We start from the raw sequence: 23,960 nt of genomic DNA, 5'->3' as shown, positions 1-23,960 counted from the left end.
ATAAAGGAAGATGTTCGGATGACCAAAATACACAACTGAAGAAAACATGAAGCACTTGCTGCAGAAGGTCAAGCACTACAGTCTTCAATATGGATTGAAGCTCAACATCAAAAAGACAAACATTCTCACCACTGGACCAATTGGCAGCACCATGATCGATGGAGAAGAAATTGAGGTTGTTGACAGTTACAACTTGATCAGCTTCTCAAACAAAATTTTTGGCACCAGCAGCCAGAAAATCAAAAGGCAAATTATATTAGGTAAACTGCTGTCAGGGATCTTTCCAGAGTACTGAGAAGCAATGATGTCAATCTAGAGTCTAAGGTGCATCTGATCCAGGCCATAGTCTTCACAATTACATTACTTACTATGTATCAGAGAGCTGGACAATGAATAATAATGACAGAAGAATTAATGTTTTTGAGTTGTGGTGCTTGAGAAGAGTCTTGAACATATCATGGACCACCAAAAAAACAAATAGGTGTGTCTTGGAGAGGATGAAACCAAGTTTCTCCTTGGAGGCTAGGATTTTGTAGCTCCATCTCACATACTTCAGGCATGTGACCAGAAGGAACTGACCCTTGGAGAAAGATACGTCCTGAAGGGTGGAGGGACAGTGCAGGAGAGAAAGACCCCAGAAATGATTGATTGTTACAGTAATTAAGGCAATGGGGTTAGGTGTATTGGACTCAGAGATACTGGCTTAGAATAGGGCAGGTTTCAGAGCTATTGTACTAAGGGTCTCAATGAGTCACAGGGACAATTAACAACAACAGACACAGGAAGAGATGTTTAAAATCACTCTCAATGAGAGACATGCAAATCAAAACCATGATGAGATACCATCTCACCCTAGTAGTAATGGCAAAGTTTAACAGGACAGCAAGTAATAAATGTTGTAGAGGATGTGGAGAAATAGGAACTCTCATGCACTCTTGGTGGGATTGTAAACTGGTACAACCACTCTGGAAGACAGTTTGGCATTTCTTAAAAAAACTGAACATAGAAATTCCATATGACTCAGCTATTCCACTGCTTTGAATATAACTGGAGAAAATGAGAACTGAAGCACAAATGGAGACTTGTACACCAATGTTCACAGCAACGTTATTCACCATCACAAGAACATGGAAACCACCCGAGTGTTCAACCACAATAGAATGGATTGAGAAATTATTGTACATTCACATGATGGAACACTACACAGCATGGAGGAACAATGATTTCGCAAAGTACTACCTTACTTCAGACGGTCTGGTGAGCGTTATACTAAGGTAACTAAGTCAGTCCCATAAGAACAAATACTGTCTTAATATCATTATTGTATAAATAGATAACTAGTAAAACGAGGCTCTAAGGGGAGGCGGGGAGGAGGAGTGGGGTGAGGATGAGCGGGGCCGGTGTGGGGGTGGGCAGTCATAGTGTTGCACAATTCGATGGGTGGAGGGCAGGCTGGGTAAAGGAAATGGGAAAGTTCTGGTGTGAAAAACAGTATACAAATCTTCTAAGTAAACCAGCATAAAAGAAAATTTTTCTTTTAAAAAACATTGAGATTAAACGCCTCCAGGTTCATAGTTACGCCATGTTCAATACAACCAAACACCTCTAGGTCTTGTGGCTCTTCACAATTGTTGCTATGTTTGAACCTGTTGTTATAGATACTGTACATTCATCTCCCTGAGGATCTTTCTCTTTTTTTACTGACGCTCCATAAACATGATAATATGCCCATATGTATATGAGGCAAAGCCATGCCATTCTCACTTAAAAGGAATGTTATGGCAGCACTTTTTGGAAAACACATTTGCTTGTCATTTTGGCAATCTATGGCTAGTTCAATATTCTTAATTAATACTACATTTCAGAAGCATGAATTCTCCTTCAGTCATCCTTATTATTGGCCATATTTCACATATGTATGAGATGATTGAAAAATAGCATGGTAGGGAGATCTGGTGGCCTAGCGGCAAGAAGCTGCGCTGCAATCCTGAAAGCATGCAGTTCAAATCCACCAGAGATGCTACACTGGAAAAGGAGGGACAATCTCCTCCTGTGTCGGTCAGATCCAATTTGATGGTACTCAGCAACAACAACAACAACAACAAAACACAAAGAAACCAAAAAAAAAAAAAGGAAAATAGCTTGAATCAAGCTCACCTTATTCCTCTAAGTGATGTCTCTGCACCTTAGTGCTTTAGAGTTCCTTTGATTTCTTTACAGCTGTTTTTATGAATGGTGATTGTAAATTGAAGTAAAATGAAATCTTTGAAAACAAAAATATAATCTCTGTATTATTATTTTATGTCCACATCTTCACTATTCCCTAATCTTCTTTCTTCTGTACCATTGGTTCTTGATCATATGCTCATTCTGAAATGGTTGAGCTTCAACTGTTGTTTGGTGTTTGGTTGGGCTTGTTTGTTTATTTGGGTTTTTTTTTAGAGAGAGAGACTTTTGTGTATTACTCTTACCTTTTCTGATGTTTTATGGATCATCAATGTTGTTTGTTTGTATTTATTATCAATGTTTTGTCTATAGAATCCTTTACTATTTCAACTTGATAATGGATTTTTTCCCCCTCAATTCATTCTGTTTTGAGAAATGTTGAGCAAAATCTTCCCCTGTGCTTTTCTAAGTCCAGGGCTTTGCACATTTCATTGTAATAATTTGTCTTCTCAATGTACTCTTGTTTCTGTTTGTCTCTCTTACCATTTCTTCCTTTAAGTTTCCATATGTTGTAAAGCCAATATCAGAGTCTGTTTGGACATTTATTTTCTTCCCCCCCCCCCCGGTCTTAATTATCTTTTCTTCATGTATATCATCATCAATGTCTTTACCTTTTCTGGTCTCCAGTCCAATGGATCAAACCTATGCTTGAGGTGACCTGTAGGCAGGCAGGATATATGCAAAGTTGAATATTGTTTCATGAGGACCCATTTTCATTTTTTTTTCAGCTTTTAGCATGAAGTTGTATAAGAGCAATTGACGATCTCCCCAACAGTCAGCTTCTGAACTTGTTCTGAAAGGTAATATCTAGCTTCTCCATAGTCTCTTTCCACAAGTATAGTTGAGTTGATTCTTGGGTATTCTTAAAGCAGGCTAAGTAAGTACAGTTACCATTTCTATTTTCTTAAGTGGTGTTTGCAATGAGTGAGTTGTCAATAATACAAAAAATTCTGTCATAGGATCTCCAGTGCATTGTTATCACAAAGGTAGTGGTATCCAACCACTGGTCCTTTTTTTTCTGTTTCCAACTTTTGCATTACAATTAACAGTAATTATCAATGCCTCCTGATGACATACTTGACCAATTTGAGGTTACAGGAATTTGTAATAATCCTCAACAGCTTTGACTACAGTGAATGGTTTGTAAATTTGAATAACAATTTTTTGAACAAGTTTCCCTCATTTGCCAATGGATATTATCACTGGCAGCATTGTTTGCTGTTGTTGTTGCTGTTATGTACCTTTCAATCAGAACCAACACATTCCTGACCTTCCAGTGGGTTTTCAGTTAGTAAATCCCCAGGGAGGATATTGCCCATCATTTTGGTGCATTTGAACTGCATGATTTTGGGTTGGAAACACTTCTGACAACCAAGGCATCTACAAGATGATTTAAAAATGTTCTTTTTGGTGTTGTTGTTGTTGTTATGTACTGTAGAGTCAGAACTGACCCATATCTGATCCTCTGGCAAGTTTTCAGAGGCAGTTAATCGCACAAGAGGAGATTGCTCATGCTTCTCTTACAAAGCAGCTGGTGGCCTTGAATTGCGTGCCTTCGTGTTTGCGATGCACTTGATAAATGCAAAACTATTCTTCTTCAGTTTGTCAATATTGCCATAATGTGTGTGATTGGAAGTAGCAAATACCTGTCTATTTCATCTCCCTAGTGGACAGTATGTTGATGTTTACATACTCTAATTTTTCACAATTTCCAGTTTTTCTAGGTGCATAGTTCATTTAATGTACATTGACTACTAAGGGATGTTTGAAATTATTTCTTCTCATTTTGAGTTGTGTCACATTGTCCGTAAATAAAGGTCTGGAAATATTTGCTCATAGTATGAAGATATTTTCTACTTTGAGAAGGCAACCCTTCTTCAGTCATATTTTGAATGCCTTTCAATCTGAAGGATTCTTCTTCTGACAATTTGTATATTAGATGACATTCTGCTATTCACAATTATTTCACTAACCTATTATTGCAACAGATTTTAGGCACAGTAGTAGAATATTGAGAGCCCTGGGAGAGAATTGAGAGAAATGTTAGAATTGGCAGATGTGGATCAAGAAGTATGAGGAATACATCTGGCCTTACAGGAATAGTTCTTATGTTATAGGTGTTGTTGATGGGGATAGTTCTCCCTTGTGAAGCTAGTGGAGGTCAGATACAACCATCTCCACATCACCATGTAATCTTTTTACAACTACAATATGTTAAAATTAAGTTATCTGAGTAGATAATAATGTTCAAATACATGAGACAAGATGAAAAAAAATTCATTTATATAAGCAAATCTTTATCTATGCATAGGATTGTTGTGTGGTGTCAAGTTGGAAATGACCCATAACTGATACTCCAGTGGCTTTTCAGAGGCAATAAATCCCAGGGAAAGAGATTTCCCATCCTTCTTGAAGCAAGCCGGTGGATTAAACTATGTGACTTTGGGATTGCAGTGTTGCTTCTTACCACCATCTATGCATGGGGTACAGGAAAAAATATCTAAACATGATGTTACTGTTGTTGTTAAGTGCTTCCAAGTTGGAACTGATTCATAGGGGGGGAAAAAAATCCATGCTTGAGGTTGCTGTTGTTGTGATGTGATGTCATGTCAGAACAAACTTATAGTGAATCCTGCAGCAGATTTTTTTAAGAATCTGTCAATTACATGGGAGAATATTGTCCATATCACTCAGGTAGAGCATCTGGAGGATTCAAACCACATGCCTTTGAGTTGGCAGTGCAAATCCTTACCCACTAGGATACCAGTGTTCCCTACACATGAGGTGGTTGTTGTTTTTGTTGTTATGAGCCGTTGAGTCACTTGAGACTCATAGTGACCCTATGTACAACAGCCCTAAACTCTGCTCTGTCCTGTGCCAATCTCACTGTGTCTGACACACCCATCCCGATTACCCCAGTCACTGAATCAATCCACCTCATAGAAGGTCTTCCCCTCTTGTGCCTGCACTCCACCCTCCCAAGCATGATGTCCTTCTCCAAGGACCAGTCTCTCCTTACAGCATGTCCAAAGTATGTCAGAAGAAGCCCCAGAATCCTTGCCTCCAAGGAACATTCTGGTTTAACCCTCTCAAGGTTGAATTTGTTTGTCTGTTTTCTTAGCAGTCCATGGTACCCTCAATACTCTTCTCTAACACCAAAGCTCAAAGGTATCAATTGTCCTTCTATCCTCCCTAGTCATTGTCCAACTCTCTGATGCATAACAAGTTATTGCAAAGACCATGGCCTGTATCAGATGCACCTTAGTCTCCAGAGAGACACCATTGCTCTTCAGTACTTTGGAGAGGTCCCTAACATCAGACTTTCCCATGGCAATACATCTCTTAATTTTCTGGCTGCTGGTGTCAAGAGTGTTGGCCGTGGAGCCAATCTGACTAAAGCTGTGAACAATCGCAATCTCTTCACCATCCATCCTGATGCTGCCAATTGGTCCAGTGGTGAGAATCTTTGTCTTCTTGACATTGAGCCTCAATTGATATTGAAGGCTTCAGTCCTTGACCTTCTATGGTAAGTGCAGGGTTGTGTCATCTGCATAACACAGATTGTTGATGAATCTTCTGCCAATCCTGATACCACATTTCTCCTCATAGAGCCAAGCCTCCCAGATAACCTGTTCTCCATAGAGGTTGAAAAGGTATGGAGACAGGACATATCCCTGGAGTACGCCCTTCCCAATTTTGAACCATGCAGTGTTCCCTTGCTCTGTTCTGATGACTGCCTCTTGGTCCAAGTATAGGTTTCACATTAGCATGATCAAGTGTTCTGGGATTCCCATACTTCTCAGAGTCAGCCACAGTTTGTTATGATCCACACAGTCAAATTCCTTTGCATAATCATACACGAGGTAGATGCATAATATCAGAGTTTTGGACCTAGAATAGCATTTCCATCCTAGGTCTCCTATTTTTTTACTCAACCACCAGTCAGTCATTTCCCAGATTCTCTATTATTTCTTTGAAAGCAGGGATGATTTAGAACTGAATTGGAAATCTTTTTCTTCTCATTGGAAATAGCCATGGACACATCTTAGCTTCTTCACTGCTTTAGGAATTGTTTCACAGATTACGTTGTTGTTATGTGCCATTAAATCAGAACCGACTCAAAGCTAACCCTCCAGAGGGTTTCCAGAAGCAGTAAATTGCATGTGAGGAGATTGCCCACCACTCTTCCATGGATCAGCTGGTAAATTTGCATTGACAGCACCACTCCTCATCACTAAACCACCAGAGCTCTTGAAGGAATCTAGCACGTTTATTGTTATTCTGTTTCCATGGGTAGATGACCTTAACAGTACTGAAAAATAAGCTAGTGACTATACTCAAATGCACAAACTCTACTTAAAGACACTGGATCAAGCCATAATCCTTGGCATGGGGATGAATTAGTGTTTTGCCTTCTATCTTTCCATCAATAAAGCACACTCTAAGGGCAGCTGGAATAAAGTTATGAAAAAGGTGACAGACATAAGCTTGACCACATTCAGCAGGAAGCCAACTATACATTACCCTAGCCCAACAAAAAAATAGCAGTTTGACTTTCAGCTGTTTCCCCTCAATATTATTTTTAATGTACAACTTTCACTAACCATGATTTTGAGGTTAAATGATGATCATGGAAAATATAAGAATATACACAACTTAATGATAACAAGGTGCCAATTTGTCTCAGTTGCCTAATTCAACTAAATTTTTTTGGATCTGTTTTTCTGGGATAAATTGTGTGATTTAATAATAAATTTTAATAAAATTATTTGCTTACTAAACTAATTTGGATTTAATAATTCTAGCTCACCAAATTTTTTAGTCATATGTTATTCTGAAAAGTGAAAAGAGATCACTTGGTTAAACTGTTGTCACAGTGTTTTTATATGTGAAGAGACCATGAGGTTCAGATAGGCATGTCCATTCAGTTTAGCATTCTTCTCTTACAAACTTTTTCTTCTGGTACTTGACTCTTTTGGAAGTGCTCAAGCTTGCATTTTTTCATATGAAAAATTTTTCTCTGCTTCCTTTGACCTACTTCATTACTTGGTTTCATTCACATGTTCCATTTTTAAACTTATTCTCCATAGACAAGATTTTTCTATTTCCTTTTTGTCTTTAATAAACAGAAGACTATACATCTTAGTGTGAGAGTGGAGGGACAGCCCAAGAGACGAAACCCTCGATGAAATGGATCGATTCAGTGATTGGAGTAATAGGAGTAGGTATGTGAGAGACAGTGAGGTTGGAACAGGATAGAGCAGGGTTTAGGGCTCTTGTACATAGGATCGCTATGAGTCACAAGTGACTCGATCGATGACACATAACAACAACAACAACAACAACAACAACAACAAACATCTTATAATTAATCATGCCATATAGTCAGCACAATATCCTTACTTTTGGTACAGAAAATAAATGGATATACTAAGGGACTTCTCCAAAGTACTGAAGAGCAATGGTGTCTCTCTGGAGACTAAGGTGCATCTGATATAGGCCATGGTCTTTGCTATCACTTGTTATGCATCAGAGAGTTGGACAATGACTAAGGAGGATAGAAGGAGAATTGATGCCTTTGAGCTGTGATGCTGGAGGGTACCATGGACTGCTAGGAAAACAGACTCATCCTGGAAAGAATTAAACCGGATGGCTCCGTGGAGGCAAGGATTCTGAGGCTCCGTCTAACAAACTTTGGACATGTTGTAATGAGGGACCGGTCCTTGGAGAGGAACATCATGCTTGGGAGGGTGGAGGGACAGCGCAGGAGGGGAAGGCCCTCTATGAGGTGGATTGATTCAGTGACTGGGGTAATTGAGATGGGTGTATTGGAGACGGTGAGATTGGCACAGGACAGAGCAGAGTTTAGGGCTGTTGTACATAGGGTCGCTATGAGTCACAAGCAGCTAGATGGCACATAACAAAAATAACAACAAGGATGTCACATAACCGTAATTTTTTTTTCTTTTCATGCAGTTGTAAGTTTCATTGCCCTAGTTCCTTTAAAACATCTTAGTAGAATATCTTTCATTTACATCTCTTCCAATTTTAGAAAATGCTAGCATGGAAATAATCAAGTCCTTATGGCTGTTAAGTAGAATAGATCCCTACTCCTCAGAATAATTTGGATAAATTCTGTAACACACAGCTTCTCCAGCCTGTCCAATTCACAAGAATATGTTTATGCTGTTACTCTTAAATGACGGCTTACATGTTCAGGAATTTACTGTTTGTTTACTTATTTGAGAGAAAGGCTAAAGGCAATAAGCAAAGATGGAATACAATAGCAAATGGTACTGAAAATATATATATTAGCACTTTAAATCTCTGGCAAGCTATTCTAGGATCCTCTCTAGATATTGAACAGACGTAGTAAAAATCTCAATTTTCATAGAAAGATGGTTTAGCTTATAATTTTCTAATTCTTCAGCTAATTCCAAAGATTTAAAACACAGAGTTTAGAGTCTCTATGAGTTAAACTAATACGGATTAATGCTGTAGAGAACTACACAGCTTTCGCGGAACAATAGTGCCTTAGAAGAAAACATCAGTGAATAATTTGATAAATAGATCCTTAGCATCTGGTATTCGCTTCAGGATAACAGAAGCTGTTCTCAGCCAGGTGGTGGGTCTATTTGCATTCCTAAAATTCAGAGATGGTGAAAGCGGTTGAGCAAAGAGTTCGGAAGGACCTTTTACTGAATGTTTGCAATGAGCTACAGCAACTTAAGCTTTTTTGAAGGGTTTACCTGTGTGTAAGAGGGACCAATTTGGATCCTAGGCTGTTTGTTCAGATTATGTCCAGGAAAGTAGTCATTAAAAATATGTTTCCTATTTGTCTTCAAAATCATCCCTCCCTTTAATTATCTTTTCTTATGCTACGAGTCGCAAGCGACTCCATGGCACATAACAACAACAACAATTCCAATCTTACCATTTTCAATATTCTAAAATGCCTGTGGAGTCAGGAAGATGGATGGCAACAATTCCAACTACCTTGACCATCAAGAAGTCTTGAGAGGCAGATGATGCTAGTTAGAAGGTCGGGGCGGGGACTGGCTTTCCCTCATTTTTACACTCATTTGCACTCAAGTAATCATCCCCACTTCTCTACATTCACCTGTGAGAAGCCTAGATCTGCAAATAGTCAAGCCCTAAAATTGCAGTAACAAAGCTGTTAAAAATTCTGGCAGATTTAAAAGACGTCTATTTCAAACATATTTAGTGAAGACCGACTTGATGTCGGACGATGAGGATGAGGGCTCAGCAGAAAATCAGAAAGCCAGAAAGATCCTGCTGACATGGAGAAATGAATATTTCTCAGCATCCACGCAGTGCCCATTACCAGCTCTGCCAAGATTATTGCCTTCTGGAATCTCATCTAGCGGCCAAAGGAGAGCACAGTTTCCCTGAGGACAATTTTAAAACAACATCAGCTCCCAGGGGACAAAATTGAAAAGAAGTCGCCCATTTGTGAAGGGGATTGGGGGCGGGCCGTGTATCTCCAGGTAGCGCCTATTAGCGTCAATACGGCGAAGTCTGGCACCCTTGCTTAAAGCTGAAAACTTCAGCCAAACAAACTCTGAGATCACACTCCCCGCTCTGCGTCTCCTCCCCTCAAAGCAGCACTGGTTGCTGCAGCCCCAAGGACCTGGGCAAGGAACCATTCTTAGCGAGGAATACCGGGGGGCTGTGAAGAGGTGGGCCCCATTTTGCCTCCCATTCGCTGCGTCTCCTTCCCTGGTCTCCTAACATGGGCTTTGCGCTGGAGCGCTTCGCTGAAGCGGTGGACTCTGATTTGGAGTGCAAGCTTTGCGGCCAGGTGCTGGAGGATCCCCTGTGCACTCCGTGCGGCCACGTCTTCTGCGCCAGCTGCCTGCTGCCCTGGGCGGTGAGGCGGCGCCGGTGCCCGCTGCAGTGCCGGCCCCTGGCTCCTGGCGAGCTGCACCGGGTGCTGCCGCTGCGCAGCCTCATCCAGAAGCTGCGCATCCAGTGCGACTACCGCGTCCGCGGCTGCGACCGCACGGTCAGACTGCACGAGCTGGCTGCACACGTCGAGCGCTGTGACTACGGCCCTGAGCGCCCGCACGGCGAAGGCAGTGCCTCCAGACCTCCTGCCGGGGGTGGGGACGTCCCCGTGAGGGTGGCTGGCCAAGGCGGGGGCGCGCGCGGCGGCCGTAGAGGGAGCGGGCGGGGACCCGAACCGCAGGCGCTGGTCTGGAGGCGGCGCGAGAAAGAGCTGCAGGCGCAGCTCCTGGCGCTGCAAGGCGAGGTGCAGCTCATGGCACGCAGATACCAGGAGAAGTTCATCCAGTACATGGCTCACATAGACAACTTCTCCAAGGACCTGGGCGGCCACCTCGGCTCTGTAAGTACAGAGGGAATGATGCTGCATTGGGCTGGAAAGATCCTGGGGGATGATGCATTGGGAGGAAAAGAGGAATGGTTCTCTAATCTTCCTTACTAAGCATTAGGAAGCATCTATCAGCCCTGATCATATTTTAATAGTATCATTTTATTACAGTATTAGCATTTTATTGTACTCTTCCCACTTATTTTAGGATTACAAAGAGTTAAACAGATGCACTTGTAACTTTTTTCAAGGAGAAGCTGGACTTGAGAAAGCTTATTTCCCCACCCAGATTCTTGCAACTCATCGTTTATTATCTTGCCTGTCTCTGCCTAATTTTTGTACCTTAAAAAAAAAAAATCTGTGACAGAAATGCGAGGGAGCTAAGAGCACTCCGACCCTGCCTTTCCTCCCCCACCTCCCCACTGCTCTGTCTGTTCACACCGGGGAATAGTTTACAGCTCTGAAAGACTTAGTTTGCCTGGTCACCTGCCTTCTGCACATGCCAGGGACTAACGGGAATGGATGGACCAGGACAATCTCAAGAGTTGAGAGAAGGATTTCTTAGGACTGCCTTTTCCCCCACCACCTTGACCTTCCCTAGAGGACCATGCCTGGCCTACAGGTGTGGTGAGGGTGGTGGTAGCCTTGAGTGAGAGAGACAGTTTGCAAAGCCCAGCTCCTGTCCAGTCACATCCACCCAGTCTGCTGGAGAGCAAAGAGTGCTTTTCTGCTTTGTGGAAGCTGCTGGTGGAAAGCCTGTTTTCAGAGCGAATAAGCAAGCCTTTCTGCAGCACCCTGTGTGAAGAGGCTTGTTTATAAAGCTGTTACTTCTCTTGTGGAGGGTTTCTGTACAGTGTTTGACATTGTTGGGCGCTGCCATGGTGAACAAGGATTTAACAGAACTTGCACTCCATTCAAGGAGCGGTTTTCATTCTGCACTCCTGGGGAGAAACGATGCTGGAGGACTCCCTTTTGGAGTTGTTTTGTATGCTCCAGCTGAGGCATTTAGAAGCTTCTGTTCTTGAACCTCAAAGATGATTAGAGTGAGGGGGAGAAAATGGTTCTACCCTAATAAATAAGCCTACAAAAGGTGGGCTGCTGTGATTCTTAAGCTCCTGGAATACCCCAAACTAAACCAACCCATTGCTGCCAGTGGATGCTGATTCACAGCTACCCTATAGGACAGAGTAGGATTGCCCCAAGGGGTTTGCAGGACTGTAGACCTCTGCAGAAGCACACTGTCATATCTTTCTCTAGGCTGAGAGGGTAGAAGCGCCGACTTTTAAATTATTGTCTGAACCCTTATGCACTGGGGCCACTGGGCAGCTAGTAATACTGGTACACCTATTGGCAGAGCTATAAAATGGAATGGCTGAGAAGCACAGAGATGCCCTTCTGAATTACGCCTGCAGGTTTCTAGGTTTTAGGGCATCATTGATTGATAGAAAGGTGCAATAACTAGTACTAAATTACAGAAACCTATGCAACAAGGAAGTTTATGGTTCCTGGAAGTGAGTTCCCTGTTTGGAGCCTAATTATCAAAAGTCTACTAGTAAGATATGGATAGAAGTTCAAAAGGGGAATGGGGGGGGGTGAGGAAATCACCAGTTGGCAGGGTTTGGTGGATTTAGGGAGGGGATGAAGAGGTTAGAATAGATCTAGTGGAGACCTGAAAAGATGGGCTGATAGTGGGCATAGATTAATGGGGATTAATTTTGTAAAACACAGTACATGACAATGATAGCATGAAATACAATGTGTGAATGATGAAATGTGTGAAATACAAACAACATGAATTAAACATATATTCAAATGTTGTATGCAAACCTATATATATGCATCAGAGAGTTGGACGATGACCAAGGAGGATAGAAGGAGAATTGATGCCTTTGAGCTGTGGTGCTGGAGAAGAGTATTGAGAATACCATGGACTGTTAGGAAAACAAACAGATTTGTCCTGGAAAGGGTTAAACCGGGTGGCTCCTTGGAGGCGAGGATTCTGAGGCTCCTTCTAACATACTTTGGACATGTTGTGAGGAGAAACCAGTCCTTGGAGAGGGACATCATGCTTGGGAGGGTGGAGGGACAGCGCAGGAGAGGAAGGCCCTCTATGAGGTGGATTGATTCAGTGACTGGGATAATTGGGATGGGAGTGTCAGAGACGGTTCGATTGGCACAGGACAGAGCGGAGTTTAGGGCTGTTGTACATAGGGTCGCTATGAATCATAGGCGACTCGACGGCACATAACAACAACAACAACAACAACATATATATATATGTAGAAAAAGATATATATCTTTATATATCATATATATCTATATTTCTATACATCTATATAGTCTCCTCTGTAGTAATATTATGGCACCGCCAGTAGGGGTTGCTGTGTGCACTGCCTGGGAGAGCCTCCTGGGAGACGTGGTGATACTGGTGAAATTTTAGATTCAGAAGTAATTGTCAAACACCTAAATTGTGAAGATAGTTAAAAACTTTCATAAATAGGAATAAAGTCATATTCTGATTGCTCTTTACCAACTAAAAAGTAGTAGGTAATAGACATGATATCTGTTTACTAGTCATCAACAAAGAAATACATATAAGACATCCTTTCAAAAACTTTATTATTGTTCTGCAAGAATTACTCAAAACTGAAAGGACTATTTGAAATTATTATTGCTATGTATAAGATCTTAGTACAGCCTTCAATATGGATTATATCTTAACCTCAAAAAAACAGAGATCTTCACCACCAGGCCAATAGGCAGTATTATGATAGAGAAATGATTTTTCACCTTGCTTGGATCCACAATCAACATTCTTGGTACCAGCTGTCAGAGACTCAAAAGATTATTTCACTGTGAAAATCTACTGCCAAGGATCTCTGCGTAGTGATGAAGAGTAATGATGTCAATCTAGAGACTAAGGTGCACCTGATCCAGTCAATGATCTTTGAAATTATTTGCTGTACATCTGAGAGCTGGGCATTGAATAAAGATAACAGAAAAAGAATCAATGTCTTTGAGTTATGGTTCCAGAGAATAGTATTGAACATATCATGGACTGTCAAGAAAACAAATAGATCAATCCTGAAGAAGGTGAATCTAGATTGCTTCTTAGAGACAAGGATTTTAAAGCTCTGTCTGGAATAGTTTGGGCTTGTCACAAGGTAGGACTGGTACTTGGAGAAGGACACCATACTTGGAAGCATAAAGGTTCAGTACAGAAGAAGCCTCTGGATGAGATGGATTCCCACAGTGACTGTGCAAATAGGATCACGTGTGTCAGACATGGTGAAGTTGGCTTAGGACAGAGCAAGCTTCAGAGCCATTGTTCATAGGGTTGCTATAGATCATAGTCAACTTTGACAACAATAAAAGTGCTCTTTGCAAGCAAGGATAGTGAGTTTCATGTCATTTATATAGGTGTGTTGGTAGGAGAAGGTATTCCTTGGAAAAGAATATCATGCTTGGAAAGGTAGAGAAGATCAGAGAAACAGGAAAACTCTTAAAGAGATGGATTGACAGTCACTGCAGCAATGGACTTAAATGTGTTAGAAATCACTGGGGATGACAGGGGATAGGACAGGATTCATATCTATTGGTCATAGGTTTTCTATGAGTCGAACTTTTCTCTATAGTACCTAACAACAACAACATCATATGAAGTAATCTGAATATTATCATTAAAAGATGTATAAAATAGCTCAAATTAAAACGGAACCCAATGCTGTGCAGTTGTTCTAATTCACGGTGACCCTTTAAGAGAGTAAAAACTGCTCATTGGGATTCCAAAGTTGTGATCTTTACAGGAGCAGACTTTTGTATCATTGTCCTGGGAGCTGCCGGTGGGTTTGAACTACCCACTTTTGGGTTATCAGTTGAGTGCTTTAACAACTGCACCACCACAAAGCATTATAAATAGCTATTTATTCCTAAATCCCCTAAAATTTTCCAAAATAGCAATTTAATATAAAATTATACTATTGACAGCATCATGGTAGGTGAAAAGTTTGAGATAACATTTTTATCTTGCTCATTTCCACAGTCAACAGTCTTGGGACCAAGCAATCAGGAAATAAAAAAGACAAGTTGCATTGGGAAGGTCTGCTGTCAAGAATCTCTCAAGATTGCTCAAGAGCAACAATGCTAGTCTAGAGACTAAGGTGTGCCTGATTTAGACCATGATCCTTGCAATTACTTACTATGCATCAGAGAGCTGAACAATGACTAGAGATGTCAAAAGAAGAATTGATACCTTTGAGTTGTAGTGCTGAAGAAGAGTATTGGACATACCATGGACTGCCAAGAGAACAAATTGATCTGTTGTATGGAGGGTGAACCAAGAGGCTGGGCTTTCAAAGCTCTATCTCACATACTCTGGGCACATGGCCAGGAGGGACCAGTCCTTGGAGAAGGTCCTTATGCTTGGAAGGGTGGGAGGGACAGCACAGGAGAGGAAGACCCTGGATAAGAAGGATTGACACTGTGAAGGCGGCAATAGATAGGGTCAGGTGTGTCAGAGATGGTGTGATTGGCTTACCAGGGTTCAGAGCTATTGTTCACAGGGCTGCTATGAGTTGCTGTCAACTAATGACAAATATCAACAATGTCATTCATTTAACTATTTTACTTCTATCTCTAAGTAAGGAAAATCATAAAGAGTTTCAAATAAAGGTACTAATAAATAAAAATAAAGATAAAATAAAGAAAATAATAAAACAGAGTTCAATCAGGAATTTGTTTAAATTTACAGTGAAGTCAGGATTAGTCAACATGCATTGTATCCTTTTCCCCCCTTCTAGGGTGGAGGACATAAGCTACTCACCATTGTATTAGAAAGAGAAAATGACACATTGGGATTCAACATTATAGGAGGTCGGCCAAATCAGGTCAGTTGACTCACTAATGCTTAACTGAACATTTATTTGTAGAATAATTGGGAAAATCAGCTTTTATTTGTGGATCTTAACTAAGAAAAACGTGGTGGGTTAAAGTTTATAGGTATGCTGATATCAAATATCATTGATTCCTTCATATATCACACAACACATACCTAGATTTTTTAAAATTAAAAACAAACCACCCAGCCTGTTTCCCTTTCCCCATCACAGCAGGAAGTTTGTTCTATAGCACTCTGCCTGATTTATAAAATGTGTTTTATTATATTGTAGATAGGAAAATTTTATTTTTTTTTTGTCTTAAAGGGTTTTTTTTTTTTAATTTCAAAGAACATCTGCAGAGATTTTGGAATTCCATTCATTCATTGTCGCACTTTTCTCCTCGCCGCCCCCCCAAGAAAGTTTTATTTTATAATATCAGGTCAGCAGTTGTAATGCTAATTGTATTTCCTGTGCTTTAAGTCAAATTGTTCAGTGTGTATAGGCCACAACAGACTGGATAATTAATGAATCAACCTATGTTTTTGCAAATTAAAATAAGGAGTACTTGTTTTCACAATTGAATAGGAAATAGTTTAGAAAGATACTTGATTTGAAATGTCAGGTCCTCAAATGAAAACTTTTATTAAATAGAATAAATAGTATTCTTCCTATGGATGCCAATTATTTTAAATTGTAAACTTGTACCATATACTGTAGTAGCAAAGTTCTTTTGTGCCCTTTAAATCCAACCTTAACTTTTACAATAACTGAGAAAAGGTGATGAAGTTTTAAAGAATCCTCTTCTTTCATTTTCCCAATAAATTACCATGAATTTTTTTCATCCTGCATTGCAGATGTTGCCCTAGGAAACCATATTAGAGTTGTGGACCATATGCTAGGCTTAGGTCAGGATGGTTAAGACATACTTCTTCCTTGTGTTAGTGTTTAAAAAACCTAGTAACTAACCACTGGTGTATTTCTAGTCTCCCTTGTGAAAAGGTAGAAATCTCTCCATGAAAAAATATTTTTTTCTCCTTGAATATGTTTATAAATGTTAGGTGTTTCACATTTGGATGAAATTGGACATTTTTAAGAGTCTATTTTAATTCTGGTTAAGGAAGTCTAACTAAGGCAAAAAGAATTTCATTTAACCTGCAATGAAGTAAAATGACATTTAAAATTATATGGTATATAACTAGAGGATATTGAACATTTTCCTTAAATTAAGTTTTTAAATATAATTGATTTCCTGTGACTGGCTAAAATCTCTTTGTGTCATCTTGGGGATATGCTCTGGACTTTTAACTAATCATTAGGCAAATTGCACCTGGGAGAGTGGTTTAGAGTTGATCTTCTGTGATTTTACACTTGAGCAAGCTCCTGGTCTCTCCTGTGAATAGACAGAGTTGTAGCTACCTCTCCAATCTATTAGGTCATGAAGTTAAATTATACTTCCAAAACTATGACACGATCTCAACTCTACTATATAGTGAAGTTTGGTATGCTTCCACCTAATCTTAATTTTAGTGCCCTTTTTATTTTCTAGCACTCTATACAAGTCAGATGTTTTATAAATTATTTTTAGGAGGCAGCTGATAGCCCCTCTTGCTTGCCCTTTCTCTATAGCTCTTTGATGTGTACTTAAAAATGCGAAGTAAATACATAATCTAGCCAGAAAAACTGGACTTCCTCATTAAAGCTGCCATCTTGATTAATGACTATTTGGTGGTAAGTAAGTTAAAATTCGGTATCAAAGCTGCAGCTAAATAAAAGTGCATATTTTAGGAAGATTGGCAGTGGTTTAAAGTAGCCTTTATCTAATACTGGTTAACTTTTACTATTGATGCTAATGATTGTGATCTTTATAGAATAATCAGGAAGAAACATCAACTGAAGGAATTTATGTTTCAAAAATTTTGGAAAATGGACCTGCTGACAGAACAGATGGTCTGGTGATTCATGACAGAATTATTGAGGTAAGACAACAGTAAAATGCAGATATTATTAATGGAAAAAGGGTTTGGACATTTTACATTTCCAAGCATATTACTATACCTTGGTATTGTATTTATGAAAGTATATGTTTAAAAAACAGTGGAAACTTTGTGGTTTTTGAGGCTTTATTTCCCCTAAAAATATCACAGCTCTAAAATATTTCTAAACCAATTATTAGACACTAAGGTAAAAGAATGAACCACTCAAACTTTTCATCTCTGTTAATGAATGCTGCAGTTTTAATAAATTGTCTTTCTCTGTGAATTTTTATGATGATAATATCATTATGGGACTTTTATTAAAAAAGCATTTCAGGAAAGCTTTATAATTATCTGCTGCTGAACATGTTTCATCTGGAGACAATATTGTGCTTTAAACTTGCAGCTGGCATGTTGCATGTAGAGTTTGGAATTACACATTTTGTTGTTTTGTTTTGGTTTTACCATTCCTTAGTGCACTATTTCTTCGTGTATGTATTTATTGCATGAGAAAAATCCTTTGATATTGTGGTGAGCTACTGAAAACTCTGTTTTCTTTAATGTCTACTGTAGCCATATTTTTATACTTGTGATGACAATTTAAAAGCTTAAAAATGGTCATGTAAGTGTGATAATGAGTCACTGTCATTGACTATCTCTTTCCTTTGGACATTTTAAAAACAGGTTGGAATAGTATTATTTGGTTTGTTTACAAGTATTAGATTCGTTTTGGCAGTAGGTTTATTAAAATGTATTTTACAGAAACTTGAATGATTTATTATATGGGTCTACTGTTCTTCAGGGTGAAAAAATATTGCTGGTTACATAAGCACTATTTCTGAGTACCTATAGAAACTATTTGTATGAAAATTGTTATTTTCGTTAAACTTTCCTTTTTTATAATTTCATGAATTAGACAAAGTTGATTTTTTTTAGTGGTTTGATCTTTATAAAGTGTAAAAGGTACAAAGAATGTAAAATAGCCAATACTGAGTGTTCAAGGAGGGAAAAAGAACACAGATAGTTTTAAATTACCTGACAGACACTTTGGGGTATAAAAAGGGAATTGCCTTTGGCTGAAAAGTTGTTGGTTGTTTTGGCTTGTTTTTTATCTATTGAAGTGATCTGTATCAAAATTTTCTCCTTCAAGTTGTATATTCCAGTAAACAGATCCCTGCTTTCACTGATTCTATCCAGTTTGGCTTGACAGTTTTTGCCTGGTCGAAACATTTACATACTATAATTTCTAAACTTAGGACTTTCTATTTCTACTTGTGTCTCTGTGGTATGATTTAGACAGAAACATTTAAATAAATAGAAATTGTCCTCCTTACTTTTTGCTTTATCTCTACCCCATTTTAGCTTTTCCACTTAAATGGAAAATAAATGGCTGCACTTGAGATACTGTTCGAAGGACTGTTGAAACTAAATACATGCTTTAATTCACGAGTGCACACACGCATACATCCATACATAGAGCAAAGGCAGGAACACATACTGAGGATTTAAAAAAACTACTTAATCTAGCTAGGTAGCCATATTATATATATGTCCTTTAAAGCCCTATTAAAAAGAAGGGGGAAGTTTGTGACTTTATATTTTGATATAGCACTTTTGTTAAAAGCCTAATGATTTAGAGATTGTAATGAGAATTTTATAAAAACACTTGTTGATAAATAAATGCAGCTGGACATTTATTTGTGTTACTAGTATATGTTAGACTTATCTTATTTAAATATTATAGCATAAAGAGAAAGTCAACTGTGGATATAAAAAAATTTTAGCTACCTGCAGTATTACTATTCACGTTGAGTTACATTTATTAGCAGTTGCTGACACAATTTGAAATTTGCCTCAATGATAGAAATTTTTCAGTGTATCATTTATACCTGGTATTATTGGTAGTATATATATATTTGTTACAATTCTGTAATAGATCAATGTGACCATAATTATGGTGGGGAAATGAGTTAGATGATGTGCTTATTTTTGGAATATTTTCACTTAAGTAGCATGAAATAGATTGGAGGGAAGATAATTGTAAATAAATCTCCCAAGTTTAGTTGTTCAGTAATGTAGGCAGCCTTGTGGAATGAATGGATAGTTGTGTGATTTTTGCATAACATCTATTTAAACAAATAGTACCTGTGTTCCTGTGTGTTTTTTTGTGTGATGTAAAAGATCTCTATGTATCAAAAAAAGTTAGAAGTATTTGATACTTGTCAGTTCTTTTAGCATATCTGCCATTATGACCCAGTCAGCTTTATGCTTTTAGAGAAAATGACAAGATATATGCTAACTAAAGAATCTTAAAAAGACATAGAAACATATTTTAAAATAGAATAATTTCCTTTCCATTTTGGTGCTCAGTAATTTGTTAAATGAATAAATTCAGTGAATCTCTTCTTTCATTTTGAATTTCCAGTGGTCATGCTACTGTAAACCTAGATGAATTTGTTAGTGCTATAAAGAGTAAAAGTAGGTTTTTTGTATTATAAAACTTTCTTCTGACTTAACTGTCATAATCCAACATACTAAATGCTTTGAACTTTGTATAATTAGACGGTAGGGGAGAGTATATTTGAAGAAGTTTGTTTTTATTTATAGTCAATGTCAATATAATCTTAAAATACTGCCAAGTTCTGCATAAAGGAGTGCACTTGAGGGGAGGGATTGTAAAACAATGAAAGAATTTTTCTTTTACTTTTCAAAGAGAAAAGCGTACTGGGGAGAGGGGTGGGCAGGGAGAAAAGTACAACAATGAATGAATGGAAATCCAAAGTCTCTGTAAATTTTTATTAAAACTAATAATAAAAAAGTAATTCAATTAAAAAATACTGCCAAGTTAATTATTTAAAAGATGCATTATAATAGATCTATTGATTGATCTTATAGAAGAATAATAGATATTAAATCAGTCATTGAAATTTGAAATTGAATAGAATAAATGTTTGATTTTATTGTTACAGAGAGTTTAGAATATATGGGCCTCTAGTATACAGTTGATAGAGATTTGTGCTGCTAGCCAAAAGGCCATTCATCTCTGAGCTTCGGGTCCGCCAGCCACTATGCATTAGAAAGATGGGCAGCCGCCTACCTTGCAATTTCCAGCCTCTGAAAACTCACTAGAGGGTCAGCTATGAGTTGATTCTGGCTTGGTATTCATGACTGACTGACGGGATTAAAATACTGCACATAACAATTTGCCAAATTTTGAAGAAGCTGCTCTCCCAAGGTATTTAAAAAAAATTCTGAATTTCACTGAGGTGAATCCAACTCAAGATTGTAAGGAAATTTTAAAAAAATTAAAAACACAACCAACCAGTTGTGGAAAGCATGTTTATGTTGGTTAAGTTTTGATCTCCATCTCCGTGAGCAACTGCAGTGACCATGTCAAGCCGTTTCATGTCCAAATTTGGTAAACTATTTGATTAGCTTCAGGAAAGAAGATCAGTTCTAACATTTGAGTTATCAGAGTTGGGTGTCAAAGTATGATTGGAGACTTGAAATACTGGTTGTAGTGATGTTGAGAAAGTTTTCAAACACAGGAAGATTGCACTTGGATTTGCTCGCCAGAGTGTATGTAGTTCACCAGGATAAAACACCTTCTGTAGTAGATTTTGTTCTTTCAAGACAATGGGATAAAATACTTGATGCTACTACTTGGGAATAACTATGCAAGAGAGCACTATGACCACAGTTGTCCTGACCTTATTGAGATTGTCATTCACATGCCTCAGGGAGGTGAGTGGGAGGGAATTGTGAATCAAAGTTCACTGCATTGGTCAACTTTTCATCCTCTAGTCTTTTTTCTGTTATGCTCTTAACAGGAAAGAAAACCTTAACCATATAGTGGAGAAGTGCGTAGAATGGTGAATAGTCGTTAATGTCTCCTTATTCAGCTTTTTTCCTCTCTTCACAGCATCCCGTAGCTAATAGTCCATGCTCTGTGATAGGAAAATGCAGGAAGCACATTAGCCATCTATCGTCCTTGAAACTGCTGGAGACCAGCACGTAGGGGTGGAGGTCTGTGGAGTCTATGGAAAGGAATAGAAAGGAGAGTTTCCTTTAATGTATAAATTGGGATCTCCTTGATCAATTTAACTTGAAAGTAACAATGAAACGCAGCATAAAAGACTAGTTTCTCTTCATTTCGAAGCAGTTTACATGTTGAACAGTCATTGTAGAGCTTCTTCAAAATGCTAAATCTAGCAGAGCAGAAAGAACTACAGACATTCAGTGTCTCGACAGAAACTCAGATTTCCAACTACGTTTTTGCTTTGCTTCTGCAATGTTATACATTCTGTATTATGCTCTGTTATTACACTCTTGTATTGCTAAAGGATTAATCTTTGCTAAAGGATTAATCTTTGATAATTGCTAGATTTATTTGACTAAATGTCCCCTCAGTTAGGTTACAGCTGTTAAAGGAGGAAATTAAAACTCAGATCAAAGTTAGATAGCTGGAAATGTTCTTGCATCCAATATATAATATATTGCCTTTTTTTTTTACTGCTTGACTGCCAAGACATACCTGACTGCATCATTAGCAACTGTGATATTTTTTTAGTCCACAGATCATTCTCAAGTTTTGTAGACCACTTTTAAACTTCATGGGCAAGTAACTTCCTGACAAATACTTTTTCATTCTTACATATTACTAAATTCTTCAATAAAATATTACCATCATTCTACATTTTAGGGTAAATTTTAAATTTCAATTTGCCACAGACTTGTTTCTGGGCTAGGATATACTTGAATGTATTAGGGAAGAAAGAGATAAAAAAATAGTGCTGTGAGATTTTAAATACCAGTTGAATATTATTTTTTAAATTGAACATAATTGGGCCAGTATGTTATCGCTATCCTTAGGTAGTTTTATAAATTACTTGCAAATTAATGTGATAGGAAGGGAAATGATGAGCTCCAAAGGAAGGTGATATAGATGAAGTCTATCTTCTGTATTGGTAATGCTTGTGTGGTCTTGAGCAGGTCAGCTGTGCATCAGTCTCTCTGTCATATACAGATAATGTGTTTATAGTGTCTAGACCAGGGCAAGTTCTCAGAATCCAGCATTGGGAGCTTGCCTTTAGAGTCTGCAAGTAGTTTGCCCTTTAATGCACAAAAGATAGGAAGCTTCCCATCTATTTTGTGTCCTCAGAGCCTCTCAAATGTTTCCATAGACTCCAGAGTTGGAGAAGAGGAAAGTAGTTGTAATGTGTGGGTTTTCATTTATCTAAATTATCAACTAAATGGAAAAAATTCTATAGGGAAATCTTTATAATATGAAGTTATGGTTAGATTCAGTTACTTACAAATTCTTTCTAATTTTCTTATATGTCAGGTAGTATAGTCTGTGTCACAGAGATAAAGAACAGTGAAACCCAATCTGTAGCTTCAAGTGCTCTTGGTTTGTTGAGTAGTCCTGTCTTGTGGTGACCCATATCCAGTGAATGAAAGCCCAGCTGCTCTGCCCTGTCCTCTCTGGATTGAACCAAAAGATTAGACCATTGTGGACAAGTTCTGTCTTCTGTCTCTTGAGGGCAAGGTACTCTTGGGTGAAATAGCTTGTTTGGTTGATACATATGGAAATAGAAATTGGTTTTGTTATAGCAGAATGATATTACAAGTTAGTTCTAGTTTTCCTCTCCTTCTAGATACACTTGAATTCATTTTTAGAAATCATAGCACAAGATTAGCAGTAAAGTATAATAAGAAATAAAACCAGAGTTTTAGGAAAGGGCACAGATTTTAAATTTGAATCATGCTGTTAAGTTTGTGCTAGCGAGTGTATCCTGGGAAGATGTCTTGGCCTTACTTGCTCCTTTGTTTGTTTATATACATGAGCATGATAATTGTTCTTTTCTATCAAAATGATCTTAGTGTTTTGTTATACCATTGAGCTTCTAGTATTAATAAATACAGTTTCCTGTAGTAGTTTTGGTGTTTGTTGGGTTTGGTGTTTTGGTTTTTTTTTTGTTTTGTTTTTTAATAAAGGGAAACCTGGGAAAGTCTTTATATCATTACATATTTAGAGTAGTTACAACTTTTAAAAACAGAACTCAGAAACATAGAGGAATGAAATCCTGATAACATGGATGGGCCTTGGAAACATTTTTACTGGATAAAATAAATTAGTCACTAAAGATTGTACTGGTTGTATGAAACATAGAAAAGGCAAGAATATACAGGCCGAAGTTTATTAGAGGTTATTAGAGAGGCCTGGGAGGGAAAGTGAAAGGAAGACTCATTGCTTAGGGGCCACTTAGCTTCTGTTTCATATGTTCTGAAATGTGAAAACAAATCATAGTGCTAAGTGAAGGGCAGGATGAACATGTGAAGTATGTTGAAATGGCATGTTTTTCTATATACATATGTATTGTTGTGTATTGTCTATTTATGGTAAGTAGGGCTGGCCCATTGATTTCCAGGCTGTGACCTTTATTTGGAGTGCTGGTGGCAAAGTGCACAGCATCTCCCACTACTATGTAAAAAGTAGTTGGGTTTAATCCAGTTGTCACTTAATGAGAA

The 23,960-nt window shown here is 38.3% G+C and overlaps 1 protein-coding gene across 1 annotated transcript in view; it reads left to right on the top strand.

Moving 5' to 3' along the window:
* The first annotated feature begins 9,979 nt into the window (after positions 1–9,979).
* Positions 9,980–23,960, top strand: part of PDZRN4 (PDZ domain containing ring finger 4) — a 605,552-nt gene continuing 591,571 nt past the window's right edge. Inside the window, exons 1-3 of the mRNA XM_006888195.1 lie at positions 9,980–10,594; positions 15,379–15,465; positions 17,325–17,432. Of these exons, the coding sequence (XP_006888257.1) occupies positions 9,980–10,594; positions 15,379–15,465; positions 17,325–17,432 (810 nt within the window). The remainder of the gene's footprint in view (positions 10,595–15,378; positions 15,466–17,324; positions 17,433–23,960) is intronic.

This window comes from Elephantulus edwardii, unplaced genomic scaffold (assembly GCF_000299155.1).
Source record: "Elephantulus edwardii isolate Elephantulus edwardi_28Jun2011 unplaced genomic scaffold, EleEdw1.0 scaffold00065, whole genome shotgun sequence".
NCBI lineage: Eukaryota > Metazoa > Chordata > Mammalia > Macroscelidea > Macroscelididae > Elephantulus > Elephantulus edwardii.
This window is presented reverse-complemented; position numbering and strand designations above follow the sequence as displayed.